This window comes from Marmota marmota, unplaced genomic scaffold, assembly GCF_001458135.2.
Source record: "Marmota marmota marmota unplaced genomic scaffold, marMar, whole genome shotgun sequence".
Lineage (NCBI taxonomy): Eukaryota > Metazoa > Chordata > Mammalia > Rodentia > Sciuridae > Marmota > Marmota marmota.
The window spans coordinates 984481-1012329 of NW_026000101.1; the positions used below are offsets into that span (position 1 = coordinate 984481).

Consider the following 27849-nt stretch of genomic DNA (forward strand, 5'->3'; position numbering starts at 1 on the left):
TTGCCCTCTCTGCCTGCACATGTGAACCATCTCTCAGACCAGTGTGTGCTCTAAGTGACCCAACTTGTTGGTTTCATGCTGACTTGAACTTTGCCCTCAATACCAGGCTCCAGGGTCAAGGCCGTGAGCCATGCAAAAGGCATCCTCACATAATTCACATAACCCACGGGGTGGTCATCCACGCACAGACCGCTCAACAGTACAAGCCCTGAGCAAATGGCACTGGGCCCAGACCCCTGCTCTTAAACATGGCCATCCTCAAATCTAAACAGACAACCCAGCTCCTCATGGCTTCTCTGAAACCCCCATCTTGCCTCACCTCCTTGCTCCTGAATTAATTTCACTTTGATAAAAACCAAAACCTTTTCATCTATGGCTGAAGTTTGTTCACTTGCTTTGGCGAGCATGTTCTCACTGTTGAGTTCTCCTGGCAAGTTCTCCTAGTGCATGGTATGGGGAGGAAGGAAAGTCACAGCTGTTCCCATTCTCCAGATGAGAAAACTAAGGCTCACAGGGATTAAGTCCGTCTCAAGCCTCCTCCTGAGCCTGTGATCTGTTGTGCTTGTACCACTGTGTAAGCACATCACAGAAAATGTGAGTTTTCTTTTTAAAAGATCAATAAATCATTTGTTGTCTCGCTAATGGAGGGTAAATGAATACGAAAAGCACTTCCTCTTGCTGTGAATCTGATAATAATAGTAGCTGCCTCTCATTGGGCACTCTGTGCCAGGCTCTGTGCTAAGTGCTTTGGATGCACTGTTTCATTGAATCTCATTTAATCATTACAACCCTGCAAAGTAGGCCTCCTCGCCTTGGGTCACAGAGAAGTATATAACTTGCCCAGGAAAAGGTGAAGCCAAGATTCGAATGTAAGTCCTCCTTAGTCCAAAGTGAGGGAATGGTCCCTAGCCTACATGATCATCCACCCAATGCCCCCTGTGCTCCCATGCCCATCCTGGGCTGCATCTGTCCCATGGATTTGCAGGGGCTGAGGGACACCTGTCCAGGGACTAGACCCAGGACTAAGGACTGCTTAGGGTGACCTTCCTCTGGACTTGGAGCTGGGGAACAATTAGAAAGCTGCTACCACACAGGCAGTGGGGTCCTCTAGTGCAGAATGGAAACACCTCTCCAAACCTTGACTCATCCCCCTGGTTTCTGCTTAGGGCGCCACTTGCCCATCAGACAATGAAGAGAAGTCACTTGGTGGAAGTTCCAACTAAGACGCGAGTTTGGGGCCCTCCACGGAACCCAAAGCAGCCCTGTGGAGACTGTGCCAGCTACAGAGCAAGCAGGCGTCTGTTCTCCCTTGCATTAGACTTGCCTCTCATAAATAGAACCCATTAGGAGAAGAGAGACTTCCAGTTGCTTGTGAGCTGCAATCTCCCAGCCCCCTGGGGTCAGATCACCTGGTACTTCACTGAAATAAAAGGCCCCGAATCAATATCCCTTCTTCACTCTTTGGAGGGCTAGGACACCACAGATCCAATGGAGCAAAAGTGCTTTTCTCTGGGAAAAACAAACCCAGCCTGGCAGGAAGCTCTCTTGGTATTAAAGGTCCCGGAGCTGCTGGAGAGAATCAGAATCCAGAATGACAGCGCTAGGGGACCAGCCTGGATCATGGCTTCTCCTGTCTGCACCCTGTGTGCTTGGCTCTGTAGAACTGGACACCCCCCGGCACTGAAGCTATTCCCTGTGTCCCAGTGGGAATGTGGCTGACCCAGGGGAGGACATCCAATGCCCTTGGGTCTGTATTCCGGGCCACTGAGTCCCCAGTTCCTTCTTGGGAGTCCCCAGTTCCTTCTCAGAAGGGTATATTCCTCTTGGCCAGCCGATAGACCATGTCCCACCCCCAGGGTCTGAACAGTGTGGACTCTCCCACCAGTGTAGACAGGTTCCCAGGACTATTGAGTGAAGCAGACTTAAGGGGAGGCAGAGGGCAGGAGTGAGCCTAATGAGTCCCTCCTTAGAAATGACGCCACCCTGCCCACACATTAGCAGAGATACAAGATTGAGAATAGAAAATTCACTGAAAATTGAAAAGAACTTGTGTGGCTCAGTGGCTCTCAATATTTTCATCACCAAGGACCTCTTTGGTTAACCCCCAGGTTTCACGATATTTTTTCTGCCAAGTCGTATCAAGCAATAAGTTGTTTGCCTAATTTTGCTCTGCATCCAAAGCACCTAGCACAGAGCCTGGCACAGAGTGCCCAATGAGTGTTTTTCTGGAGCCTCCTCCCTCCTGTTCGAAGATCCCAAAATCAAGCATGTAAGCATGGGATAACCAGGAGAGTCCACCTCTCTGAGCGGGGATCCGTCCAGCCCAAACACACACACTTTGTGTTTGCTTTAGCCTGTGTTATCTGGCCTAGGGAATGGTACGATCACCTTTGGGGCCTTTGGGGCCTTTGGAAACACTGATGAGACCCCGTAGGAGTGGAGTGTAGGTGTTACTTCCTGGAAAAAGACAACCAAAAAAGGCAGGTGCAGGAGCCAGGGCAATCTCTAGAGGAAGGGCTGCTAAATAAATAAACAGGGTGAAGTGCAGCTGTCGGGCTGCGCCCTCATTATTCGAGCTGAGCAGGAGATCTCAGGAGCTGTCCTGAGCGCCATCTTGTCCACTGCTCTTTCCCACAAAGCTAAGAGACAGGGACACTGACTGCCATTCTTGTTCAACAGAGCAAGAGGCAGCCCTTCTGGATTTGCCCTGGATCGTGCAAGAGCCTTGGGGAGGCCAGCATCAGAACCCTCCTCCAGAACCCGGCCCCAGGTCTTCCCTCATGCCCCAAGTTCAGAGAAAGGGACTCACCTCTGCTAGATACAGCACACAGAATTTCAAGTCTTCTGAAGAACCTTTGAAAGAACAAAAAGTAAGGCTGGTGTTAGCATTGGCTGAAGAGTCTCAGCTGGGACACAGCCCAGCTGTCCCAGCTGTCTCGCCCCGAAGGCTGCAGGTGCTGCTTCCTGGGAAAAGCGGGAGCAAGAGGAAGGCACAGGGTGCAGAGCCCACTAATTAGCCAACCAGGGTGATGCACGGTTGTAAGTCGCCCATAGGTCAGCGTGAAAGGCATCCCCAGGAGAGGCACCCTGAGCACCCTTTGGGCATCCAACAGGCAGGCACAGGGAGCTGTCATAGATCCCAGGAGGCCTCCTCCTTCCTGCGATCCTGCTACCAGGGGCGTGCAGGCAGCACACACCTGGGTTTCCCTTTAAACACCCCAATTGCCTTGGCTATTCTGAAATTCAACAAGGAGCCATTTGGGACCTGGAGGTGAGGAGCTTGTTTCCCTCCAAGAAACACGGGGGCCAAGGAAGGGCAATCCCCAGTCACGGGCTTTCTAAGTAGGTTTCCTGTGTGTTTTCCTGGAGCCTCTTCCCTTCTGCTCGAGGATCCCCAAATCGACCATTTACCAACCTCTGCGCCTGCAGAGCGCTGGAAGGGACTGTCAATCATTCCCTTCTCCTCCAGCAGAAGAGCCAAGGCACAGCCCAAGGGCCCAGAGGTGACCCCCAGCTGTTGGCAAGGGCATCCTGGAGGAGAACCTTCCTGAGCTAGAACTCAAGATGGGAAGGTGGAACAGCCTGAGCAAGGGCGAGGACAGCGAGAAGCAGCAGCTGTGTCCAAGAGACATCGAGTGCAGAGGAGAAGCTGCTGCCTCCTCCAGGACACCTGCGCTGGCCACCGGGCCAGTCCTTAGGCCCTGGCAGCACTCCCCATTGGGACACTTGTCTGAACACAGGACGGGGATGGATGATGGAAACTCCCTGCACTTTAAGCAATTGACTTCAGCAGCAGCCTGTCACTTTTGAGGACGCAACCATACAGCAACGCTGAAAGCCCCAGAGATCTCTGGAGTGCGACAGTGCTGTGGTCCAAATGTTGCTTCAAGTGCTTTCCATGTATCAGCTCAAGAGCTGCGGGGTAGCTCAGCGGCAGAGCGCTTGCCCGCCATGTATCAGCCCACCCCACAAGGACCCCAAGACGGGGAGCCAGGGGTCAACTCGGCAGCCTGGTCCACAGCCCGCCTCTCAAGGCCTACCTCGAAAACACTGGGCACAAAGCACACTCTGCAACACACACTTGAAGCAAAGAAATTGTCGAAGAACCAAAATTTGTCACAAAGAAAAGGCAGCAAGGTAAAAATAGAAATTGTGGGTCAAGCCAACTCCCTAGTAAAGCAGAGAGTGGGGCGCTGGTGGGTGAAGGCCAGGTCCCCTCCAAGCAGGAACACGGGCAGTTCTCTGGGCCCAAATCTCCTGAGGGCCAGAGCCAGACAAAAACAGCCCCGAACTAAGTGGGGGTCTACTTCGGACTAGGAATAAATCTTCCTGATTTCCCACTGGAGACGGGCTGGGGAGGGAGGCCTCCTGCCTAAGAAATCATCATGTCGAAGGAAACTAATTCCAAAGCTTCTGCTGGTTCCTTGTGTTGTGGGGGGTGTGAAGACAAAAGGAGGTGGTTTCTTCCTTTTAAGAAAACACTTGACTTTCCAGAAGCAGACCTTAGTGCAGAGGCAGAGCCAAAGAGATCTATGGAGGAAGAATGACAGAAATTCGGGTTTTAGAAGCTGGCAGTGAGGACGGAAGGCTCTAGGAGGAAGAGGAGCGCCCAGGACGTGAAATCCTCGAGGAGGCAGGAGCGAGGCTGGGGGCCTCCCCGCGGAGTCTGCTGTGAAGCCAGCTCCTGCTGCCCTGACCTCCCTGCATTGCTGCAAACTTCCGCTGGAATCTGCTCCAGTCCCAGCCGGGTGCTGGCAGCACTGTGACAGAGGATGGAATGGGGGCAGCACTCAGCATGAGTCAGAGCCTCATAAAAGAACGACAAACCAAGGGAGCCTAGGGGGCCAGGGAGGAGCTACTGCGGCCACCGAAAAGCAGGGGCAAGGGGGCTGACCCAAAGAGAGCCTCAGGGCCATGGTTTGGGTCTGGAATGTCCTCAAAAGCCCATGCGGTGGACAGGGTCCCCAAATCAGCAAGGTTCAGAGGCGGGGCTTTTAGGCAATGATTAGATCACTGGTGGGGACTCTGAACTCATCAGGGGATTGATCCATTAATCCACTGACAGCTTAATGGACCACTGAGAGGTGGGACCTATTGGAGGGAGTGGGTCACTTGGAGGGTGTGCCCTGGAAGCACTGATCTTCCCCCAGCCCCTTCCTCTCTCTGCCTGGATGCCATCATCTGAGCAGCTCCCTTCTGCCATGCCCTACTGCCACCATGCTCACCTCGGGCCCAGAGCAATGGAGTCAGCTAACCACGGACAAAATCCTCTAAAACCATGAGCCCAAATAAATCTTTCCTCCTCCAAGTTGTTCTTGCCAGGTATTTTAATCACAGTAACAAAAAGCTAACACACTTCCCTCCTGGAACATTAAGGCTGGCACTTGCCTCACACATGTGAGGCACTGAGTTTGATCCTCAGCACCACATGAAAACAAAAAAGACTGGGGCTTTTTGAACTACTGAGAGGTGGGACCTAGTTGGAGGAAGTAGGTCACATAAAAAGACTGGGGCTAGTGTGGAAAAGAGACTCTGAGGCAGCGTGTGCTGGGGTTTTCCTCGCAACATTCTAACTGCCTCCGCCATTTTGAAACTCAGTGGGGAGCCATTAACAGTTCCAGAGTGGGCCTCCCTTCCCAGGAAGGAATGCACGGGCCTTGCAGGGCCGATCTCTAAACATGAGCTAAATGGAGCCCAGAGGGGTCTTCCTGGCCCAGGTCTGACCCCTCTGTTATTTTCCCAGAGCCCTTTCAGGCCTGGCCTAAAATCCCAACTCAACCATTCACCAAATCCTCTTCACCCTCTGAAGCAGGCCAGGAGGGCTGCAATCTCCATTCCCCAGATACACAGACCAAGGCCCAGGGAGGGGAAACAACCTGTATAGGGCACAGTGCGTCAGTGGCAGAGCTGAGATTTGACCAGGCATCCCACCCCCAAAGCCTGTGGTCCTGACTGCTGTGTCACACTTCTGCCCTGCCACACAGGTCATTCCACCAGGCTGGGAGCTCCAGACAGGGACATGCCTCTTCCTCTGCTCTGGCCCCAATGGCGAGCACCAAGGTGGGCCCTGAGGACAGGTCAGCAAATGTCAATTGAGACTTAACTCCGAGTACTCTAGCAGCTGGGACCAAAGCCACTGAGTTCCCAAGTGAGAACCTGGCTCCTCAAGGTGGCTAGAGAGCCCATGAGTCAGCCGGACATTTCCAGGACACGTCTGAGAGACCAGGGCAGGCCAGGAAGATACACTGTGGGCGTGATGCTGGCCGCCTGGGAGGCAGAAACACAAAGAGGAGCAGAGCCAGCAGGCGGCAGAGGCAGGAAGAGACCACAATGGGCCCTGGCTGACCGGAGATGTCCCAATTGTTAGCTCCAGCCTTCTGCCTGTTCCCATTACACTGCCATTCAGGCCTCCTGAACTCGGGGAAAGCTGGGCAGGAGGAGGCAGGCAGGCTTGAAGAGACCACCAGCCAGGAGCCAAGGGGGAGGGGAGCCACCCCCAGCTCCCAAACTGCTGCGTACTTCTGGTCTCCTTTTAGTCGTGAAGTCAGTCCCCCAACAAGCATTTGTGCGCACCCATAATGTCCCATGCCCTAGCAAGGCCCTGGGAGTGTGCCTGGCCAGCAAAAGTGAGGGCTCCTCAGGCAAGTCACAAGGGAGTCCTTGGTCCCTAGGGTCGGGTGGATTCTCCACAGACACAGCCTTTTCCGGCCCCAGCCTACAGGAAAGGCTGGATACACCCCTTCTTTACATCTTCTCGGCCCCAAATGAATTCTGTGAATGTATTAATTTGAAAGAGACAACAAGAAGCTTAGGAGCTTCAGGTAGAGACCATTGTGCCCCCAGGGGCTGAGGCCGAGTGTCTCATGGCAGCCTCACCAGGCTCCTGCTCCAGCACCGAGTCTCCTGGGCCCTGGGCAGGAGGGCAGGAAATCAGGCGCCAGGACTCAGAACAGCAGGTCCTACAGCTCCAACCCTGAGAGGAGCAGAGGGGGCACTGGACCTCGTGAACCTCTGGAGCCATCTCTGGGGGTGGTTGGGGGCACTCCAGGGCCCACTGTGGCCCAGAAAGAAGTCTTACACACCAGAGCACGCACCCTAGCTGCCCGGCATCATGGAGCCTTTCCTTCACCCTCAACCATTTCCCCAGAGGCTGCTCCAAACCGTGTCAGGCCTGAGGTCTGCCCAACAAATCCAGAGCAGGCACATCTTCTCCCATGCCAACCCTATGCCAGGCTCTGATGTCCCTGGTCATCTCTTCTGAGGCACACTGCCTTGGCCACCCTCACTCCTCAGCCCTCTGCAGGCAGAAGTGGTCTTTAGGTCAAGGAGGCCACGCCTGCACCAGACTGTGCCTGACACACAGCTCAGCATCTGGAGAGCTCTCCTGCCTCATGACCAGGCCCCCACCACCACCCTGACCATGTGTCCCTGTGAGGGATGGAGCGCACCCTTCCTCTAACTTCAAGTCTTGGGTCTGGGGGCTCCAGAGGGGAAAAAACAACTGACTCCCAGTCCAGGCCCCCCAAGGGGTGGAGACAGGGCAGCCTGGCACTGTCCATCTTCTCCCAGCACCCATGGGGGTCCCAACAGAGGGTGTCAGGACTGGAAGCTAACACAGAAGCCTGACCCAACCCTTGTTTCACAGTCAGAGAAGCCGATCAGAAATGGGAATGAGGCAGCCAAAGTCACAGAACATGAGCAGCAAAGCCAGACCCCCACCTCCAGCTACGCCCTCAGCTCCTCCATCCCTTCCTCTGCCCACCCTGACCTCCACCTAAAGCACAGCCAGTCGGAGCCCCCTTCTCTTCCCTCCCTCCCTGTATCTGGAAGCTGAGCAAACAAGGGTGCTAGGCTAGTGGCCCCAGAACTACAATAACACAGCAGAGTTGGGGTTCAGTTCTAGTCCCCCTCGGGGTATGTCTCTGAGCTCTGCCTGCCCAGGGCACCTCAGATTCAACTGGCCTGCACTATCTGCACTGCGGGATGGCAGGGGCAGCAGAGGAGAGGGGGTGCCCTAAGCATGTATGCAGGGTGTGCACCAGCGCAGGGAAGCCGGGTGCCAGGGAGCAGGGAGCAGCTGGCGGGCAGCAAGGAAGCCAAGGGCAGAGTCCACTGGCAGGGCACAGGGGAGCACCCAGAAAGCTGGTGCCTGCGCTGAGGACGCCTCTTACCACTGGCCCTGGGTCAGGCTGAGCCAGCCTGCTCGGAGGGAGGGGCTGGCCCCAAGTGAAGTGACTTGCTTTTCTTTTCAGTGGCCACCCTGGTCAGTGAAAGCCGGAGAGGAAGAGTTGAAAGCCATTTCCCACGGGGAGGTGAGAGTGGAATTTTGTCACGGGGACACAGCGGGCTTCCAAGGAGGAAGGCCAGCCGGGGCACCCAACACGCAGGATGGGTCCACGAGCAGTCAGGAAGTTTCCCTGGAGCAAAACCCACCCAAACAGAATTCTTTCTCTGGGTCACATTTTCCCCCTGTTGCCCGTGCTCAAACAGGTCTGTTGTTGTTTTCGTGATCCAGGAGAGGAAATCGGGCCCCTCTCAGCGCAGACCTCAGGCGCCAAACCAAACTGCTGGACACACACTCCCAGCTGGCTTCCCGTTCCCCGGCGGACCAGGGCACGTGGAAAGTTCTGGGTTAGAAATCCACTCCATGTTCCTGCATGCTGCGTTCACCAGCCCCAGCCACACGCACTCCCGCTGCCCCCAGCTCTGGCCAGGGCCATGTGGCTGGCTGAGGAGGGGCCAGTAGTCACGTCTGCAGGCAGGCACAGTGAGTGGGATGGCAACAAGCATTTATCAGGCACCTATTGTGGGCCAGGCACTTTGCATGAATGACCTAATTGAACCCAACAACCTTCTGAGATACTATTATTATCTTCATTTACACATGAGGAAATAGGCTCAGAGAGGTTGAATAATCTCCCAAGGTCACACCAGTAAGGATGAGCAGAACCAAGATTTCATGATGGGTCTGAGTCCAAAGCTCTTCCATTTCATAGCCTCCCTGGAAGATCTCTAGAATAGAACCTCCCAAAAAAGCTCGAGGTCTACAGAAGGCTGGGATGGTCTAGAATGGAACAAGAGTACCTGAGAGGCTGCCAGGGGCAGAGCCCGACCAGAGAGCACACTCAAATGACCCACAGCTGGCAGCCAGGCTCCTGAGGGGCTCCCAAACCAGCCATCTGGCTGCCCACGGCAGGGGCACTCGTGCGTCCAGGCCCTGCCTACCTTCCTGCAGCGTCACGCTCTGGAGGTAGAGGGGATTCCTCAGGACACTGCAGCGACCAGGCTCGTCCTCTTTGGTGAAGAGCAGCAGATCCGAGTAGGCAAACAGCGTCACCTGCACCAGGAAACAACAGACAGAACCAGCTGCTCCGCTGTTCCCTGGACGTGGGCAGCCACAACCTCCCTGGAGGTCTGTGCCACACATCCTCCTGGTCATCTCAGGTAGAACCAGGGGCAGCTCCAGTGTGGCCCAGCCCATGGGGGACCCACTCTGCAGGGCACACAGCCCCCAGTTTTCTCGAGTCCCCTCCTTGAAGTAGGAAATAATGAGCAAGAAGAAAAACAGCCCTCACCCTCTACAGCCAGCAGCTTCTACCAGCTCCTCTCCAGCCAGGTGCCCCCAGACCCTCTCCTGGACTGGCCATGCCCACGCCTAGGAGCTCCAACCCTGAGCCTGCTCCTCCTCCACCTCTTGGCCCAATGGAATGAAGCATCATGTGGCCTGAAGTCATTTAGATACCTTGCAGGTAATTTTAACTGCATTGAGAAATCAGTTCAAGAAAAGCCAGTTACGTCCATTCCAATACAGACTTGTACAGAACTTTATCTCCCGTATGTTCTAGCCGCTCCAAAAACAAAGGAAAAGGCTATTTTTAGACATTATAGGTAAACTGACGGGCATGCTTGGCATACTTTTAAGCTAAAAAAAAAAAAACCCAGTGGATCCTCTACAGCCCGGACCGCTTACATTGCTCTTTGTTTTGGAAATCCTGTAGTGGCCTTCAGTTAAAAGCAATAAAATCCAATTTTAGATGCGCCCCCAAAACACAAAGTAGTATTCATTCTGGGACGTTCTTTTTGCGATGTCAAAAACCGACCCTGCCTCCCTTTCTGAAGTAAGAAAAGTCAGCTTGGAGCCTGCTGAGGACACACGAGCGTGTGCTGGATGGTGAGCCAAGTTTAAAAAGCCAGAGTGCTGACGCTGAGCCACAGGCCGTCAGAGATGACCCGCAACTCCACTTCTCAGATTCTTCCTACAGAAGTCAAGAACACACAAATAGGAACAGAGAAGGAAGTGCTCAGTGGCATTTCTGAAATTAAAAAAAAAAAAAAGAAAGAAAGAAAACATAAATGCCCATCAAGAGAGAATGGATAAAATAAATTACGCTGCTTTCAAATGGCACAATTTTATGCAACTATTAAAAGAACAAAGTAGAGCTATGTGGGCAGAAATAGAAATCTGTCTCTCATAAACTGAAACAGAGCCGTGTGCAAAAATACCTAGAATATAATGCAGTTTTGTCAAACAAAACTATAAATCTCTCCGTATGCATTTGTGTGTGTGTGTGTGTGTGTGTGTGTGTGTGGTACTGGGGACTGAACCCAGGGCCTTGTGCATGGGAGGCAAGCACTCTACCAACTGAGCTCTACCCCCAGCCCTCTCCATATGCATTCTTTAAATATCTAAGGTACTCCTGGCTCTCCTCACTCTGGAGATTGGGGATTTGACTTTCTTCATTTCTTTTTAATTTGCATTATATTACAGTGGGACTCTGTCCCTTCTGTAATTTAAAAGTATGCAATACACATTTCAAGGCCCACTTGTGGCTTGAGCATTGCACAAACACCGAGATTGAGAGGATCAGGGCCACAGAGACAACAGGAAGATGTTCTTGAGCAGGGGGCCTCAGGGCTCCTGCTTCTCCAGTGGGACCCAAACACAAAGACTCCAGAACTCTGGGCTGGAAGGAATCTTAATGGTGATCTTATCCAACTCACTTCCCAGCACACCCTATCATAATACAGCCCAACAGAAGCCTCCATTTGTTGAATACTCTCTATGGATCATCACTTAAATAACGCCGTCACCCTTTACAGATAAAGACCCTACAGCTCAGAGAGGTTAAGTGACCTGTCTACAGCTACACAGCCAGAAACCACTACCCAGATCCAAAAGCTCTCACTATCCAGAGAGAGAGCAAATATGCCTACAACTGGCCTGTCCCTAGATGTGCAAGAATCCAAACAGGGACTAAAGAGAGGCGCTAAGGAGACCCAAAATATAAGATAGTAAAGGAAGGGGAAGAAAATAATCAAGAGTTCAGAAGGATTCAAGGGGTTGGCTGTCTGGGGAGAGAAATACAAAGTCCAAGCAAAGGAGAGAGGATGCCACAGTAGCCGGAAACACTAGGCAAATACTCAAGCTCCCACAAAACATGTCCCCAAACCAGGGAAATCTGGCTGTCACCTCCAAACACACAGGGAGGCTGTCAGGGGCAGAGTTGGAGGATACAACCTGCCAGGAGCCAAGAAAGTCAAACGTGGCCCAGGCCCAGAGAGGGCTGGACAGAGTGCACAGGGGAGGAGCCATGGGCAATGTGGGAAAAGCCCCCGGCCACTGCCCCAGCCCAGACTCCCAGAGCTGAGAATATGGTCTAGACAGGAAGTGATTAAGGCATGAATGAAGAATTTCCCCAAAGGTCAGGTCAGGGAAAGGACAGAGCTGGCACACAGCGGGCCGTGGTGCAGAGGGCAAGCGTGCCAGGGGAGAGCCTCAGACCCCTCCCAGCACAAGGGCATCGGCTGGCCTCCTCCAGGAGTCGTCCCAGGGCCCACAAGAGTGAGGCCTAGCTCCAGGGTCCAGTTACCTGCGGCCTTCCCCCACTGGCCAGGGGTCCTCCAGGTGTCTTGCCCACACAGGCGCTGAGGACACATCTGTTTTCCCAAGGGTCAAGGGTTGAGGGATGGCTTAGGGAATCCTTACAACCTGGAAGGCTGTCCTCCCAGGTGGCCCCAACCAAGCCTTCTCCTGGGGACCTGGCCTCAGGGCAGGATTTGCAGAAAAGACCTTGGTGACTTAGTTAATGGTAAACTCAGTGAGTCAGTGTATAAAAAGAGGGTGTGTCTGTCTCGGGCCTCACAGAATTCCTGCAGCCTCGCACAGGGCCTGGCCACAGGCAGATGCTCCGCAGCTCTTGTCTGAACGTCTAAAAGAAGCAGTTCCAAACTGCTGATTGACCTCTGGGTACATGCAGCAAATCTGTGACTTCTGGGGCAGAGGATGCATGGTGTGGAACTGGATCGTCACAGATCATCACAAACTTGAGCATGCCCGGAGAAGAAATGGGACAAAGAAGCAAACAGGGAACATTTCAGAAATAAAGAATTCTGCTGAAGGTAACAGAGAACTCCCTACAATTTAGACCTCTCCAAAAAACAAAACCACTGCTCAGAGAGGCTACCTCTCTGCAGATTTAGAACTTCCAGGAAAACCATTAGCTGGAAAGTTACAGAGAAAAGTTAGGCACAGTGGTGGACACTAGTAGTCCCAGCAACTTGGGAGGCTAAGGCAGGACGATCGTAAGTTTTGAGGACAGACTGGGCAACTTAGCAAGGCCCTGTCTCGAAATCCCTTTAAAATATGAATAAGAAGGATTGGGGATTTAACTCAGTGGCAAAGCACCCCCGAGTTCAATTCCAGTACTACAAAAAAATTTCAGGAAAACAAATATCAGGGATGAGCACTGAGAGCCCAACCAATACTAGATTCTGTGAAGTTACCCAAATCCCTCTGAAATTGGTTTCTATTTTTAGTCTGAGTAACATGATAGGGTACAGTAATCCTCATATTTGGTTGCTATCATACTTCAAGAGAAAGGGATATATTTATTTTACTTGTCTTCAAATCACTTCCTTCAATCTTCAAGCAGAGGGGGAGGGCATCTCTTGGTTCTAAGGTTCCAAAGATCCACGAGGCAAATATTTTTTGGATGAAGTGTAACTATGGCTGTGGCTTGGCTTGTGTTTCTTTGTTTTTAAACAAACATGTCAGGACAGTGTGGGATCATAAAAGGCATTTCTGAGCTGTACTCAGTTATACTAATCCTGGCTCCATTCCTCACCAGCCTTGAGACCCTCAGGCCCCAGTTAATCTCACCAGAACCTCAGTTTCCTTGTCTGCAAAGTGGGGACAATCATGACTCTCCAGGAGACATGCAAGAGCTAATCGGGAGCAAGTATATAAAATGCATGTGTGGTAAAGGTATACAGTGGGTGCTCAATATTTGCAGGTTGAAGAGTGAATTTAGACAGATGTGTGTTTCAGGGTGGCCGCAATCCCTGATGGCCTTCTTCGGGGTCTGGTGGATGTGTGGTCACACCTCGCTGTCCCGGCACACCTGACAGCAATGTCACACACTCACCAAGCACAGCTCCTAAACTCAGATCTCACCAGATGAGGTCTTGCTTCTACTAAGGCAATTCAGAAGAGAGGCCGAGATTCTTAAGAAAGTTCCCAAAGTGGGGATCCAGAAAGACCGTAAGCAAAACCAGTGTTGGGGGATTAAGTACGCGGTCTACCTAAGGAGCCCCCTTGAAAAAAAGCAATGCTGATTTGAACTTGAGGGTTCTGGTCCTCTTGTTGGAAAACAAAACAAAACAAAAAAAGGTGACCCTCCTGCTCTAGGGACAATCGCACAGAGTGTGCCCAGATACTTAGGCTGTGAAGCTTAAGACCCTGCCTCGAATACAGACCATCCCACCATTCGGATGGGGAGGCAGAAGAAGAGGGGAGAGGTGACAAGAGACCCAGCAGCAGAGCTGGGGCTGCACACAGGCTCCTGCTCCAAGCTTATCTTTCCACTGCCCCAAGCAGCCACTCGGCCCGGCAGACCCAGCTCGGCAGTAAGCCCTCTGCCCTCGGCTCCTGGCCCCTGGGTACCCAAGCATTTCTATTCCCAAGTAGTTTTCTGGGGCTGAGCTGGAACCTGGCCAGCTCTGGGGAGTGTGTGGGTCAGAAAAGAGCTCCCAGTTCGAGAAGCAGGGGCCAACTCCTGGGAGGAATGGCTTGGCCTGCACTCTGACCCCTGCTGGCAGAGCTGGCGCTCGGGAGAAATCAGACTCATCTCAGAAGAGGATCTGGCATTTGGGTTAATACAGACTCAGAAAATTCAAGTAATTGATGTGCCTCCAGAAATTCTCTTTGGCTAACAGCTTGAATCTTCTCACCGACAAAGCCACTCGTCACAGCTGGGACACACTGCCAGCTCTTCTCCTTAGAGGAAGCTGGGATAGGGAATGGGGTGTCTTTAGAGGCTGGGGGATGTCTAACCATCAAAGATGTCCTAACAGCTTTGAGAGGACTGAGCTGCCCGTCACTGACAGCGTGCAGGAAAAGGCTGGGTGGCCATTCGGTCAAGAGAACAGGGGGCGCAAGGGGGTGTTAGAAGGGTTGTTAGGTTGTATGATTCCAAGACCATCTGGAGGAGAGAAAAGTGCAGGGTACAGAGGATGGCAAGGACAGCCGGCAGGGAACGCGTGCCACCTTACCTGGGTAGCCTTGTTCCTCCCCTCGTACAGCAGCAGCTCCTCCGACAACAGGAGGGTCCGGGCAGGGTTGCAGAGATCTAGAGGCTGAAACAAGGCAGGGCTCGAGTGAGTGGGCAGTGCAGAGGCCCGGGGCACGGCAGTTTGCCAAAACCAGCCTCAGAGAGAAGACTGCGGCCCGCCCCCTCGCAAGAACCCACACGCCCCCACCACCCAAGGGACGGAAACAGAAAGACAGATGAGCCTGTCCTGTGTGGAACGGTGGCTGTCACCTTCTCCACCAGCCCTCACGGTGACGGCTGTGCTCTGACAGGAAGTCCAACCACACACTTGGTCAAGCAGAGGGGGAGGGGGTCTCTTGGTTCCAGCTGCCTGCCCCCTGCTCTGAGCTCCTAGGCCCTGGCAGCCCCCACACCCCGGCTCTGTCCTGCTCTCATCTCCCAGGAAGGTCTTTGCTGTCCAGCCCAGGAGGCATCCTGAGAACCACACCCGAGAGATCTGGCCACTGGAGTCCCTTCGAGGCCTATCCCTGCTGTGCATTCATAACACACTGCCGCTGACTGCCTCCTCCTTGGCCATCAGGTCTCCAGGAACAATTCCCACCCAAACTTCTCACCCCAATGTCCTGTCCCCATGCAGCTCAGAGAGAGCTCCCCATGCCCTAGGTTCCAGCAGGACGTGACCTGGTGAATGTGCATCTGTGACGTGGCTCTAACTACCCAACCTCAAGCCAGGGGCCGGAGGAAAGGTAAAAGTCCCCAGGACACGCAACAGCCTCCGCGGATCTGATCAACAAGCCACGAGGCGAGACCTGCGTGAATATATGCTGTCTGGTCCTCATTAAATAGCACTCAAAAAAGGCCAAACAAAACATGTTTTTTAGGGAAACATGCACAGATGGTAAAACTGAAAAAAAGCAAGGAAATGTTCCCCATCAGGCCAGGCCGGTGGGAAGCAAGGGCATTAGGATCAGGGAGAGCATGCAGGCTTCCAGGCTGGCAACGAGGGACAATTCCTTTATCTCAGTGCATATTTGTGACATAATTTGTACATTTAAGTGTTAGGCCCTTTTTAGTTTATATGGTATGCAATTTTAAAATTTTCAAAAAGTTTCCATTACTTTTTTTAAAAAATCAATTTTAGTTTTATATCAAAATTTAAAAAACAATAAATAACCCCCAGGGATGCCAAGACCTTTGGGTCACAGCCCAAGACACAGACTCACAGACAGACAGAGGCCAGGCCCACAGGCGTGGAGAGAGAGGAGAGGTGTGCTGCTGGCCACAGACACACGGCATCTAGCCAAGCAGGCATTCTAAGATCCACTGACTATGACAGACCCAGGATGGGATGCCAGGAAGACCAGAGGAGGGCAGGGGCAGAAGTGACACCCCTGGGACCGTGTCACCTCCGTGCTGCTGATGAGAGAATGAATGGGATCATCCTGGTACGCAGCTTGTTCACGTGTAAAGAGGCCTCCACGTGCGTGGCTCAGCCTTTTCACTTCCAAGAATCTTTCCAAAGGCAAAGAATCAGAGAGGCCATTCATGTGCCAGGATTTTCATTACAGAGCAGATTACGATAGCAAAGGAGGAGAAGAGTGGACACGTATTTGAAGGGAGGACGGGTGAGACAAGCCTGGCAGGTGATAAAGGATTGGGCGACTGCCACACGACCCAGACTTCAGGAGCATCTAGTGAGTGGGAGATGCTCTTGCTACCGTGTTTGTTTAAAAACAGCAAGAGGAGGGGCTGGGGATGTGGCTCAAGCGGTAGTGTGCTCGCCTGGCATGCGTGCGGCACGGGTTCGATCCTCAGCACCACATACAAACAAAGATGTTGTGTCCGCCGAAAACTAAAAAAAAAATAAATATTAAAAAAAATTCTCTCTCCCTCCCTCTCTCACTCTATCTTTAAAAAAAAAACAGCAAAAGGATACATAGAATAAAATCTACTTTTTTTAAATGTGTATATATATATAGATGTGAACACAGAAAAGGCACATCTCGATAGTCATACTGGCTATTATCTTGTTGATGGAATAAAGATTATTTTTAAAGAGAAGGTGAGAGAAATGCAGGAGAAGAAGAGGAAGGAGGAGGAGGAGAGGGAGAGCCAAAAGCATCCCGGGCCACAAAGCTCTCCTTCAGCCAGTTCTGAACCAATCACTGGCCAAGCCAAGGAGCGGATGCCTCACATGAGAGCACCTGTATGCACTGCCCTGGGCCAGACAAAGAGAAAGCCAGGAGGGAAGGAGGGGGCCCTCTGTGCTCCATGTCCTCCTGGAGACTTTAGCCTGCTCACGTGACCTCAGAATCCTGAGCATCCGAAGCCATTTGTCTTTCCCAAAAGGAGAGTCCTGCGTCCTGGGACCCACACCCGACCTGGTGCTCACTTCCTCCTGAGGGGACCCTTGGGGCCAGCCTGACAAGCTCACCTGTACAAAGATGGGGAACACCAGGACTTTGGGGGCCAGGGTGACATAGGTGCCATAGCTTGAGTGCGTGGCATGCGGCCTCAGGACAGGGCAGTCCTGGTAGTTCCCGTGGCCCTTCACGGTCTGCACTGTCTTCATCAACCGGGACTTCTTCCCCAGGCCCGTGTAGGACTTTCCTTTACTGGGAGTCCCTGATTCTGTGGACAGAGATGGGGGACAGTGAGGTGTCTCCATCACCCCTGCAAAGGATCCTCTCTGTGGAAACAGGGAGCACAGACTCGGCCAACACTGGGGCCTGGGCATCCACCCTGTGCCAGGAGGAGAACACAGGGAAGCCCCAGCAGGGTCTCGGGCCTCAAGGAGTCCCTCACCAACAGGTAAATAAGCACCTCCAGGGCAGGACAGAGCTGGGAACCAACAACTGTGACCACGGCAGCAGTCCCCACCTGTGACCCCAGCCCTGAATCCCATCCATCGGTTTACTGACCTCCTGCTTTTAAATACCAATCGAGTGTTCATATTTTAGGAGTCAGGGGGACTGACCTCACAGTCCCACAGGGAATGACGAGTTGGAGCAGGGGCGACTGCCTGAGGCATCTGCACCCCCGCTGCCATCCCAGCCCAGCTGGCCCATCATCACCCCTGAGCAAAGTTCCATTCTCAGCAGCGGTGGCAGAGGCGGTGGGCTTTCCCAAGACATATGGGGTCTGCTGGAGCCACCTGGTCACCACAGTCTAGACTAGGGGCGCCTGCCGCACCTGTTCTTGGTGGGAAGCACCAACTCAAATCCTGCTCCCCACCTGCTAGCCCAGTGACCTCAGGAGACTGACTTCCTCCTCAGAGCCTCGGTTTCCTCAGCTAGAATAACAGGGACAGGCTCATGGGACTGTTGCAAGGGTTAAAGGGGATGCTCTGAGCCAGGTCCCCAGAAGAGCTCCTGGGACGGCATGTCATGTTTGTCATTGTGATTCCCCCACTTAGAAAAGCAAATTTGGAAATTAGGCACCCCGAGGAACTCTGGCAAGTCTAGGCATTGTCACAGGTAGGAGGTCCTCCACTTGGCCACCAGCTTACACAGTACTATAGTCATAAAAAAGAGAAAGAGAGTGAGGAACAAGGTCACCCCAGGGAAGAGAGCCACAATGACAAAAGGTGGTCCCTCAGGGACCCCGCTGGACACACACCTCAACGTGAACAAGGAGAGGTGCGCGTGTTTTTATCATGTCCCATCAGATGGGCAGAGAAAAAAGCCCAGAGTGACTAAGAAATCAGAAACTCCTGAACACAGCAGGGGACAGACAACCCCAGAGTAACCAGGCTCCAGGTGCACCCAGACCTCTTCTGAGGACTCCTGCTGCCAAGGGACCCAGCCAGGCCCTCCCTGGCCCCGGGGCCCAGCCTGGTCCCAGCACCCAGGCCACCTTCTGTCCCAGCCCAGGCAGCAGTGTGAGGGATTGACAGGTGGCCTGACCCCGCTGCAACCCAGGGAAGCTCCCCGCCAACGCAAGGCTGGGCCTGGAGGTTTCACACCTGCTTCCTCCTCCCACCCAGGGCCCTTCTCACCAAGATGTGAGAAAAACAAGTCAACTGCTCCCCCAAAGAGTGACCACCGATCACAGTGGAATCAGGAGGCGGCACTCCCACCACGATCACTCAAACCGCTTCCTGCTTCTTCAGTGAATCACCTAGAGAGGAGCAGAAAGAACCGAAACCCAGGATGGGGGCAGGAGGCGCAGACGCCCCTAGAAGCCCACATCTTTTTATCAACTCTGGCCCCAGCCGGCTCTGTACTGCCAGGTGCTGGCCCTTTTGCTGGAAGAATCCACACTAAGTTTCCAGGTTGGCGCGGGATGGAAACTGGGTAACCCCTGAAGCTGAGCACGTGTCCCAGGTCAGAGATGGCTGTGCAACCCCGAGTGGGCTCCTTTGCACTCGGAGTCAGCTTTTGCCACTGTAAAGTGGAGGTCATGCAAATTTCTGCCTCACCCGGCCCAAGGCCAGTGGGAGCTCACAGAGGCCTGATGGGAAAGGGCTGGACCAGAACACAAGTGCCCAACAAGTGACCTCAAACCCTCAGCACTGAATACGCAGCACACCTGGGTTGGCAGGAAGACAGAAAGGGCAGCTGGACTTCAAACCGTGCTGGTGCCACGGGGCCCGCCTGGCACGACACAGGCTAATTTGGCATGGCCAAGCCTAGACCAGAAGGCAAAACCACCCAGGGCTGACTGGAGGCGACTGAAGCCAACTAGACCAAAATTAAACAAGGGTGCCACCTGCACATGGCAAAATGGGGGCCCTGGGCCCCAAGTCTCAGACTCCTAAAATAATCCATTCCCTCCCTTCCCTGGCCCAGGTGCTCATGGCTATCAAAGAACGTTCACCTTGGATCTCGAGAGCCATAAATCAACACCTGGCCCATCATGTTGCCTTCAGAGAGGAAAGGTCTGCTCAGCCCCATTTTATACACAAGGAAACTGAGGCCTAGAGTGGTTGGGTGACTTGTCCAAGGTCATTTGGCTGGAAAACGTTACAAAGCCCACAGCCCACCTCCACAACCCCGGTGTTGGGGGGCAGGTAGGCGTGGCTCTCCGGTACCCATTTTCTAAGTATTTCTTTTTTTAGAACAGTGCAGATTGCAACCCGGTTGTGGAGCTCGGTGAAGGCAAACTCATTTACTTCCCATCTGCTCCTTCCACAATGACGTCTGGTCTAAACCCCTACTTCACCCAGTTATCCTGCAACACCTGCCTCCCTGACCAAACACGCTAATTACATAGCGTGGCTCTGAGCTTCCGAGGCGCGCCCTGGCAGCCTTCCCACCCTGGCAGGACTGGATCTGAGGCCAGGCTGCCTTCACAGGGCAGGGGACAATGCTGAGGGCACCCTCGGCCAATGGGAACATGCCAAGTACAGCCGGATGGGTGCCCCAGGGCCCAGCGGGATACCAAACCCTATTCAACTCAGGACGGCTCATGCCTCCTGAAAGGCCGGCTGACTCCTGGCAGCCTGGTCAGGGTCACAGCCTTGACCTCCGCACAGCCCCCAGTATGCTTCAGGGAAGCTTTGTGCCCTGGATTTCACCCCTTCCTCTGGACCCCAGGACTGGAAGCACAAAGACTTAATCCCTGGTAAAGAGCAAAGATCTCCCTAGATACCAGCAGGGTTACTATTATGAAGAGTAAACAAAACAAAGTCAAAAGCTTGATAGAAGGCATTCAAAAAGTCAACAGTGGCATTAACCACACTATCGTTTCCCCGAGGCTCAGACGTCTGTTCTCTTCTTGGGATCACAGTCTCAAGAGTGAAAACATGGACACATGTGGGGAGTGGCCCTGGAAGGCATCTCTCAGGCTGAGAGGGAACCAACCCCAGGCCGTCCAGCCCATGGTCACGTGCCCACAGCAGGTGACACCCCTCTCCGGCACCCTTAGCCCATGCTCAGAGTCAACTGGGGTCATTCTCCCTTAGTCAATCACTTAACCAAAATCTTACTGAGTATCTGCTATCTGCCAGGCCCTGGGTCTGGGACTAGACTCAAAGAAATATGCCAGACCCAGCCCTGCCCTTAATGAAGTCACCATTTAGCAGTGACATCCTCACTCTCTAATCTAATGTGCCAACTAAAAGTTTCTTAGACACTTCTTGTTGAATCATGATCAGAGTCCACCCACCAGGAGTGGCCTCACTTCCAACAGACCAGGCCCAAGAGCACTGAGGTCTCAGGGTGGTGAGGAAGAAAGTGCCTTCCTCAGTGACCCTGAGCCTGGTAGGAGCCCTTCTCCTCCCAGAAGAAACAAGCACTCTTCCAAGTACCATCTTCATGCCGCCCACGGAGGGGAACAGCAGGAAGCCAGCTGCAAATGCTAAGGAAAGGCCATCTCGAGGAAGGAGGCCAGGAGCTCTGAAGGCACAGAGGAAGGCTCCAGCATGCCCAGGCGGGCACCACCGGCCACCTGGCCAGTGTCTCCCAACCCTCCAGACACCAGCTGGACTTCTAAGTCAGAGCTCTGTGGCAGGCATGGAGGACCTCATGGAGTGCTCAGCCAGCCAAATGTCAGGACCCACAGGCCAGGCTTCCTGGGAGAAGGGGTTGATTTTGGAGTCTGGCTTCCATCCCTGGCTTGGACTTGAAAACCAAAGGAGAAGAATCCATCCAACAGCAGGAGACCTCTGTGTGCTTCTAGGACAACCACCTCAGGTCACAGGCTACTGCTCACCACCATGTGCTCATTTAATCTGCCCAACAAGCCTCTGCATAGGAATTACTGACCCCCCATGTTATAGGTGAAGGAACTGTGGCTCAGTGAGGAGAAACGACTCGAAGTCGCACTGCTAGAACTCCAACCCAAGACCTCCGGGCTCCATACTCCACGACTCCCATCCATGCATCCCAGTTACACTGCCTACAGCTCTCAACAAATATGGCAGCTCAATAAGACTGGAGGATGCTTGACTGGATGCCTGAGACCTGAACACTCAGTCTCCTAGATGACTCTGGTAGATTCCCCTCTCTTCTTTCTCAGTTTCACTTCAAGGAAAAACATGGTGGTTCAGTAAGGGAGAAAAGGTACCCAGAGGAAAGAGGGTCTGCATCAACATGCTGGGCAACCTTGACTCTGACAGAGAGGCTTCTGAACTCTAAGGAAGAGGCAGGGCCACACCTCAGCTGACCTCTGCCATCTGCCCAGACTGAGATGGTGGGCAGCTCACCTTCGGGGATGGTGTCCTCCTGGTACAAAGGCCGCAGGAGCTGCAAGAGAAAGACAAGAGAACAAGCTCAGCCCCAGGAATTGGGCAGGACAGCCCATCAGGCAGCTGGACACCAGGCCTGGGGGACAGGAGGCAGAGCATCTCAGGGCCAGGGGGAGAAACAGCAGTTTTACTGACTGGCTGAGGGAGGGGGCCTGGAGGAAACACAGAAGCAGGACAGTCAAACGAGGCTTTATGTGTCATGAAGTCTCACCCCTTGGCGAGACCCCCAACTTCTTTTGCGGCAGCTTCCTCCATGGATCACTGGAATAGGGGACCCTAACAGCCACCACCAAGGAGTGCCACTATGGAAGAAGTTTGGGGCAAGCAGGGTTAAACAAGGTTCAGCCACCTCTACTGAAGGATGCTCTCAGAACCTCAAACAGGCCAACGTGCATTGGGAGCCTCCCAAAAGGAAAGAGGGTATGGGATCCCCAAATGTGTGTGATCTCAGAACACTTTTTTCCTAGAATATCTCATGGGGTTAATGTTTGGGGGACGCGCTTCACCGTCCCACCATGTAAGCATGCAGCTCTGCCTTCACACCTCCTGCCACAGGGGGCCCATTCCCTCAAGGCAGCCCTTTGACCACAGAAAAGCACACACGAGGAGAAAGCTTGTCCTTCTTGGGAGCTGACACTTCCAGCCTGTGCATCCCCTGGCCCTGGCTCAGCTGCATCCTCCACCCAGGACAGCCTTGCAGAGGCCAGAGCCAGGGCAAACCCATCTCCCTGCTCGATGCCCCCAGCCCCTTGCAGGCTCCTCTCGACACCTCCTACCCTCCCACAGGGACCCAGGACTCTCCCCATGTCCATACCTGGCTCCCAGGGTTCAGCGGGGCCAGGATGATGTAGTTGGGGTCGGTGGGGGCAGTGGCACGGGACAGCGCAGGCAGGGTGTGCTGGCCCCCGCGCTTGGTCACCTCGGTGTAGCGCTCCCAGCCACCGAGCAGCAGCCCATCTGAGCTGTCGCACACCAGGTGGCAGCTGTGGCGCTGCTCCGGTCGTGCCTGGGCGCCATGGGTGCAGTTCTTCTCCCTCTTGTTGGGGGGTGACTGGAGGTCATGCGTTGACTTGCAGGAGGCCCGCCGTAGGACCCCGCCATCTGGCCCAGGCTTGATCTGGGGAACCATGCGCCACACCAGCAGTATGATCTCACCAGGGCAGCTCCTGAAAGTGTGGGGGGTTACACAGAGAAGTTGAGTCTGGGGGAGACCAAAGTAAGCCAGGGTGGAGGCTGCGGAATCAAGAGGAAAAGGAGGGGAGGAGGAAGCAAACCCAGGGGCAAAGTGCCCAGTGTCGGGGCCTGAAGGGACACAAGAGGCTATTTAAAGCAGATATAGCAAAGGGGTCAGCTCTAACCTAAGCTCACTCAATGGAGGCTGAGAAGGACCCGAGGGCAAGGCCAAGTTCAACAGGAAAGAGAACCATACCCAACTCAGGCTGCCTGTTGTAGGTAAGATACAGCAAGCAGCCACAAGACAACTACCTACACGCAACCCTTCTCTAGAGAGTCTAGAAGCAAACCAAAATGGAATCATTAAGGTCTTACCCCAGGGGATCAAACTTAAGGGGCCCAAACATTTTTAATTTTTTAACTGTGCAGTTGAAAAATTTACAACATCTACACGCCCTAAAACAGAGGGCTCAGCTCTTAGGTGGCAGAAGTACTTAGCAGAAGTGGAAAGCAACCCCCTGGAGCCATGTCAGGAACCACGGGGTCTGTTTAAGAGCTTCTCCCTGCTGTTGGCTCTGGGATCCAAACTGCTCTGAGCCTGAACCTTCCATTTTCAGGGCAAGAACCGGATTCCCCGAGGAGCACAGTGAATTGCTCACAGCGGGACAAAGAAGGGAACAGCGAGAACAAGACAGGACAAGGCAATGTGCCCAGAGCTGGGGTGGGAGATATGTGCCACCCGCTGCCCCTGTCACCGGATCTCATGTGCCAGCTCCACACATTTCCAGTGCTCCACCGGCCTTTCATTCAGTTGCAACACCGTGTCCAGCTGCTGCAGCCCTGCCCGCTCTGCCGGGCCTCCTGCAGGGACAAAAGAAAACCCATTCAGGGACCTCTAAAGCCCCCCTCAAAAGACCTGGAGTGCTTCACTTCCAGGGTGACTTCGGACAAGAACCGCCCTTTTACTATCTGTGTCTTTATCTGGGAAATGAGGGGCCAAACTGAGTGGCTTTCCAGGTCCTGGAAGGGAGGTACCCTTTGCCCTCACCACCTCCCTGCCTGCCCCACCCAAGGCTGGCTCACCTCTCTGCTGTCCTTCCCTCCGCAGGGCCTCCCCGCCCACTGAGAACCCTCTCTGGGGCCAGTCTCACACTCCCCCATCCATTGTTCCCACCTCATTCATTGAGTGCCAACTGCATGCCCATCGCCCTGATCACTGAGCCTTGGCTTCTGCCCATTAAGTGTACCCCCTGTGATGAGCAATCTTTCACTTGTTAAAAGTAAAGAGAAGGGATGGCTGATTCTATGTGCTAATCAGGCTTACAGGAGGAGAACTGCATTCCAAACACAGTCCATAACTGACTCTCATTTTCCCATGTAGCCTTTACAGAAATCGGGCTCACTTCCTATTCAGAATGACTGAGAAACAAAATATAAAAACTTATTTTCATTTTGATAAAACAACAACAACAAAAAGAGTGGATATATTTTCATAAACTTCAGTTTCATCCGTGGTCATTTAAAAATATTATTCTTTTCATTTTGAAACCCAGAACTCTTTGCTCCAGTTTGGAGCTCCCTGTCCAGTTCCACCCTGTCTGCAAAGCCCGGGTGCTTGGCAGGACAGTAGAGTCCTGAGTCGCTCACTTACCAGAATCCACAGCCTGGACTCGGACTGGAGAGTCGCAGCAGATGGTGAAGCCAAAGCCGTCTTTGCCCCTCGGGATGGTGATCTAGGACACAGCCCTTCCCAGTCACTCCCAGGAGCCGCAAGGCTGGGAAGCCCACAGGCCCCACCCAGAGCCACCCTCCTCTCCAAGGAAACCAGAGCTGAGAAGGAGCAGACTGTCCCAGTCTCAGCCCAGGCATCTTGACGCTGGGTTGTGGGCCAAGCAGGGAAACTGAGAGCTCAGGTGGGAAGCCCCCCAGTCAAAGCTGGAAGGGACAGGGGTCTGGGAAGGGGATACCTTGCCCAAGTCAGCCCCAGCAGCCCCAGCTCTCTGCCCAAGGAATCCCTGAAGCTGTGTCTCCACCTTGCCACGTCCCACGTTCATCTCATCCCTTCATTCTTTCCCAGAGACCATGCGTCACCACAGGGCTGGCCCTGGGCTAAGAGTCCACAGGAAAAGTTAACACGGGGGCTGCCCTCTCAGCACCCAGGGTAGGGAAAACAGGGTCACACTTGCTCAGTGCCAGGTCAAGAGTCAGAGGAAGAACCTGGGGTTCTTGGGCACTCATGGCTAGGGGCCCATGGCAGTCAATGAGCTCTCAGTGCAGGGGCAGGTAAGGGAGGGCACAGCTGGGCCTCCCAGCTGAACATGAACTAGCCCCTGACTCTGCTGAGCCTGCAGGGCTGTGTGCAAGGCAGGTCCACAGTCCCGACTATCAGAAGTGCCAGGAAAGGGCCCTGTCATCCGTGTCCTCTCTTCAGACCCACACAGCTATGGAGCTCCTACTGCACACCAGGCTGTGCTGAGGTTCAGAGGCGCATGGCCTTGGTCTCTGTCCCGCGGAGGCCACAAGAGTACATAGATCTCTCCAAAGAGATGCAGGCATGATAAGCAAATAGGAGGACTGTGCTTAAACAATCCTTTGTGCTTCAACTCCAGAGGTCACCCTTACGCATGGTAGGAACTCAACAAAGGCTCAGTCCACAAGGGCGGCCCAGCACGTCCCACCCGCAGAAGGACGCTGTGTGCAACGTGGCGCATGGGCTCCCTTAGGCTTCACTTCACCAGAAAAAGGCAGAGGTGAAACTCAGAGGGACCCTGCAGAGGCACAGAGCTATCCTGGGCAGCTCAGCAAGCTGGCAAAGGTCAAGGGCACCGCTTGCTGGGAGACCGCTGGCCCTGACCTTTAGGGGTTGTCTCTTCTGGGCTGGGTGCTTGCATTCACCTGCCGGCTGTCCCAACGCCAGGCTTGATGAAGGGGAGCGGGTGGAGGCCCAGAGCCACCAAGGCCCTTGGAAGCTGCAGGGGCCCCTGAGGCTCTGCTTCCCACCAGCCCTGGGCCTGGATTCAAAGTGAGTTTGTAAAACAGGAAATCTGACAGACAAGGGGAAGGGGGAGGGGGCAGGAAAATACCCTACTCCCATAAGAATTCTGGGAAAACACGCAGCTAAGACAGGAAGGGAAAAAAAATGGAAAGAAAGAAAGAAAAACAAACCCAGGAGTGAGTGTGGAAAGCCAGAGGAAAGGGGTAACCTCTAACTTCCCAGCCCTCCTGAGGCCCAGAGAATACTCCGGGGCCTCCTCCACTCCACAGGACCAGCTCTCGGGGGCTTGAACCCCCTCCAACCCACACAGCAGCTGGATCCCAAAGCCCTCAGGCATTTCCCCAGTCCTATCCCATGACGGTGCCATGGCCCAGCACCCTGGGGCTCTGGGCTAACAGGTTTTGACTGGTGGTCCCAGAGCTGAGTCTGGAGAGAAGGAATGTGCTCCCACATTCTGGTGGCCTCGTGCAGGCAGGGACAGGAGCCCCTCCACCTTCCTGAGCACCAACCTAAGAAGAGACAGCCCAGAGAACTGTCCAGCCCTGTGGGAGAGGAAGCAGTGGAAGGAGAGGACACAAACTCCTCTCCTGGCTCAGCAGGAGGGGTGGGGCTGCCCGGGGAACAAAATGATGCTCTGTGCACTGTGATCACCGGCCATATTGAGAGGGTGCTGTCCAGAGCCTCCCATCGCTGTGGCCCCAGGGGAATGCAGTTTAGCATGCCCATTTCACAGAAAAGAAAACCAAAGCCTAAAGAGAGAAAGTGCCCAAAGTACCTACCTCGTCCCCAGCCCTCCTCTCTGACCTCAGGACTGGGGGGGGGGAAGCTGCAGGGGGCTGTCCTGACTCTGGGACCTCAACCAACAGTTTGCCTCCCTGAGGGTGGTTTTTGCTCTTTACTGCCCAGGGCAGGAAATGCTACTGCCCCCAAGTCTCAGTCAGGCCTGCACCTCACTTCTGCTCTCCTGCCTGGTCCCTGATGCTCTTTTATGCCCGGACTTCGGTCCCCAGCTGCCACCCTAGAAGAGCATAGCAGACACTGAGCCAAGCATTTCACATGTATTGTCTCGTCCACTCTGACAGCACCATCACTGGGTTTTACCATCTAGGAACACGAAGCTTGAGGCTCAGAGAGGGAAAGTGCCTTGCTCAAGGGCTGCAGCTAAAGGGGGCCGATCTCGATTTGAACCCAGGTCCCACAGAAAGCTTAGCCATCTCCACTCTGCAATGGTTTCTAAAACAGGAGCTGTTGGAACGCTGAGCCCCAGGGCCCCAGGGTCCCAGGTACAGCCCACACCAGCGCCTGGGCCCCCTCTGACCATCAATGCACCCTGGTCTTCTGATCCATAGTCACAAGGAGACCAGGGACTCCATAACATCCCAGTCAGGACTCTCCCTGTCTCACCATTGTGCCACCCAAATGCTAGTGTCACAGGGGCTACTCTTCCAGGCTACAGGAGGTCAGGGAGCACCAAGAAAGGCTGGCAAGGCAGGACCTGAGAGCTGGGAAGAGGTGGTGGAACAGAACTCCAGTTCTCTGGTAGCAGGTGTGGACATAAGGGGTCCCTCTGAGTATCTCCCTGGGACCTACCTGACACATGTCAGGGGAGTCAGGACCCAATTCCAGTCTGGTTATCAAATCAAGTTTTAAGAATCAGAACAATTTCTGGACTCCCTTCTAGCTTGGCCAACGCCAGATTCTGGACATCTCCTCCTTACCCTCACTGGCTCTGTTCCATTTTTATAAGGGAAAAAAGCCTCAGCACAGTTCCAGAGGAGTTTCAGGGGTCGATGGATCATCACCCCACCCTCCAAGACCAAGAAGCCAGACCCTTTCGGTAAAGTTGGATTCCAAAACCACAGCTGAGGGGGTCCAGGCCGGCGGGAGGAGAGTCACACATGTGTGCATGCACACAGAAACATCCTACCCGCACACGGGCACAC

At 53.8% G+C, this 27849-nt stretch overlaps 1 protein-coding gene across 5 annotated transcripts in view; it reads right to left on the reverse strand.

Annotated features, from left to right (window-relative positions):
• The window catches only part of Rgs3 (regulator of G protein signaling 3), a 117451-nt gene that overhangs the window by 56374 nt on the left and 33228 nt on the right, over positions 1 to 27849 (reverse strand). For 4 of the 5 annotated variants that reach the window (XM_015492167.2, XM_015492160.2, XM_015492168.2 and 1 more), the window contains 8 exons: positions 24563 to 24644; positions 23667 to 23772; positions 22553 to 22904; positions 21697 to 21736; positions 16984 to 17180; positions 14551 to 14634; positions 9226 to 9337; positions 2810 to 2853 (listed from right to left, as the gene is read on the reverse strand). In XM_015492167.2, coding sequence (XP_015347653.1) covers positions 2810 to 2853; positions 9226 to 9337; positions 14551 to 14634; positions 16984 to 17180; positions 21697 to 21736; positions 22553 to 22904; positions 23667 to 23772; positions 24563 to 24644 — 1017 coding nt within the window. Of the gene's footprint in view, positions 1 to 2809; positions 2854 to 9225; positions 9338 to 11870; positions 12018 to 14550; positions 14635 to 16983; positions 17181 to 21696; positions 21737 to 22552; positions 22905 to 23666; positions 23773 to 24562; positions 24645 to 27849 lie in introns of those variants that run through there. The other variant, XM_015492163.2, reaches the window with a different exon arrangement.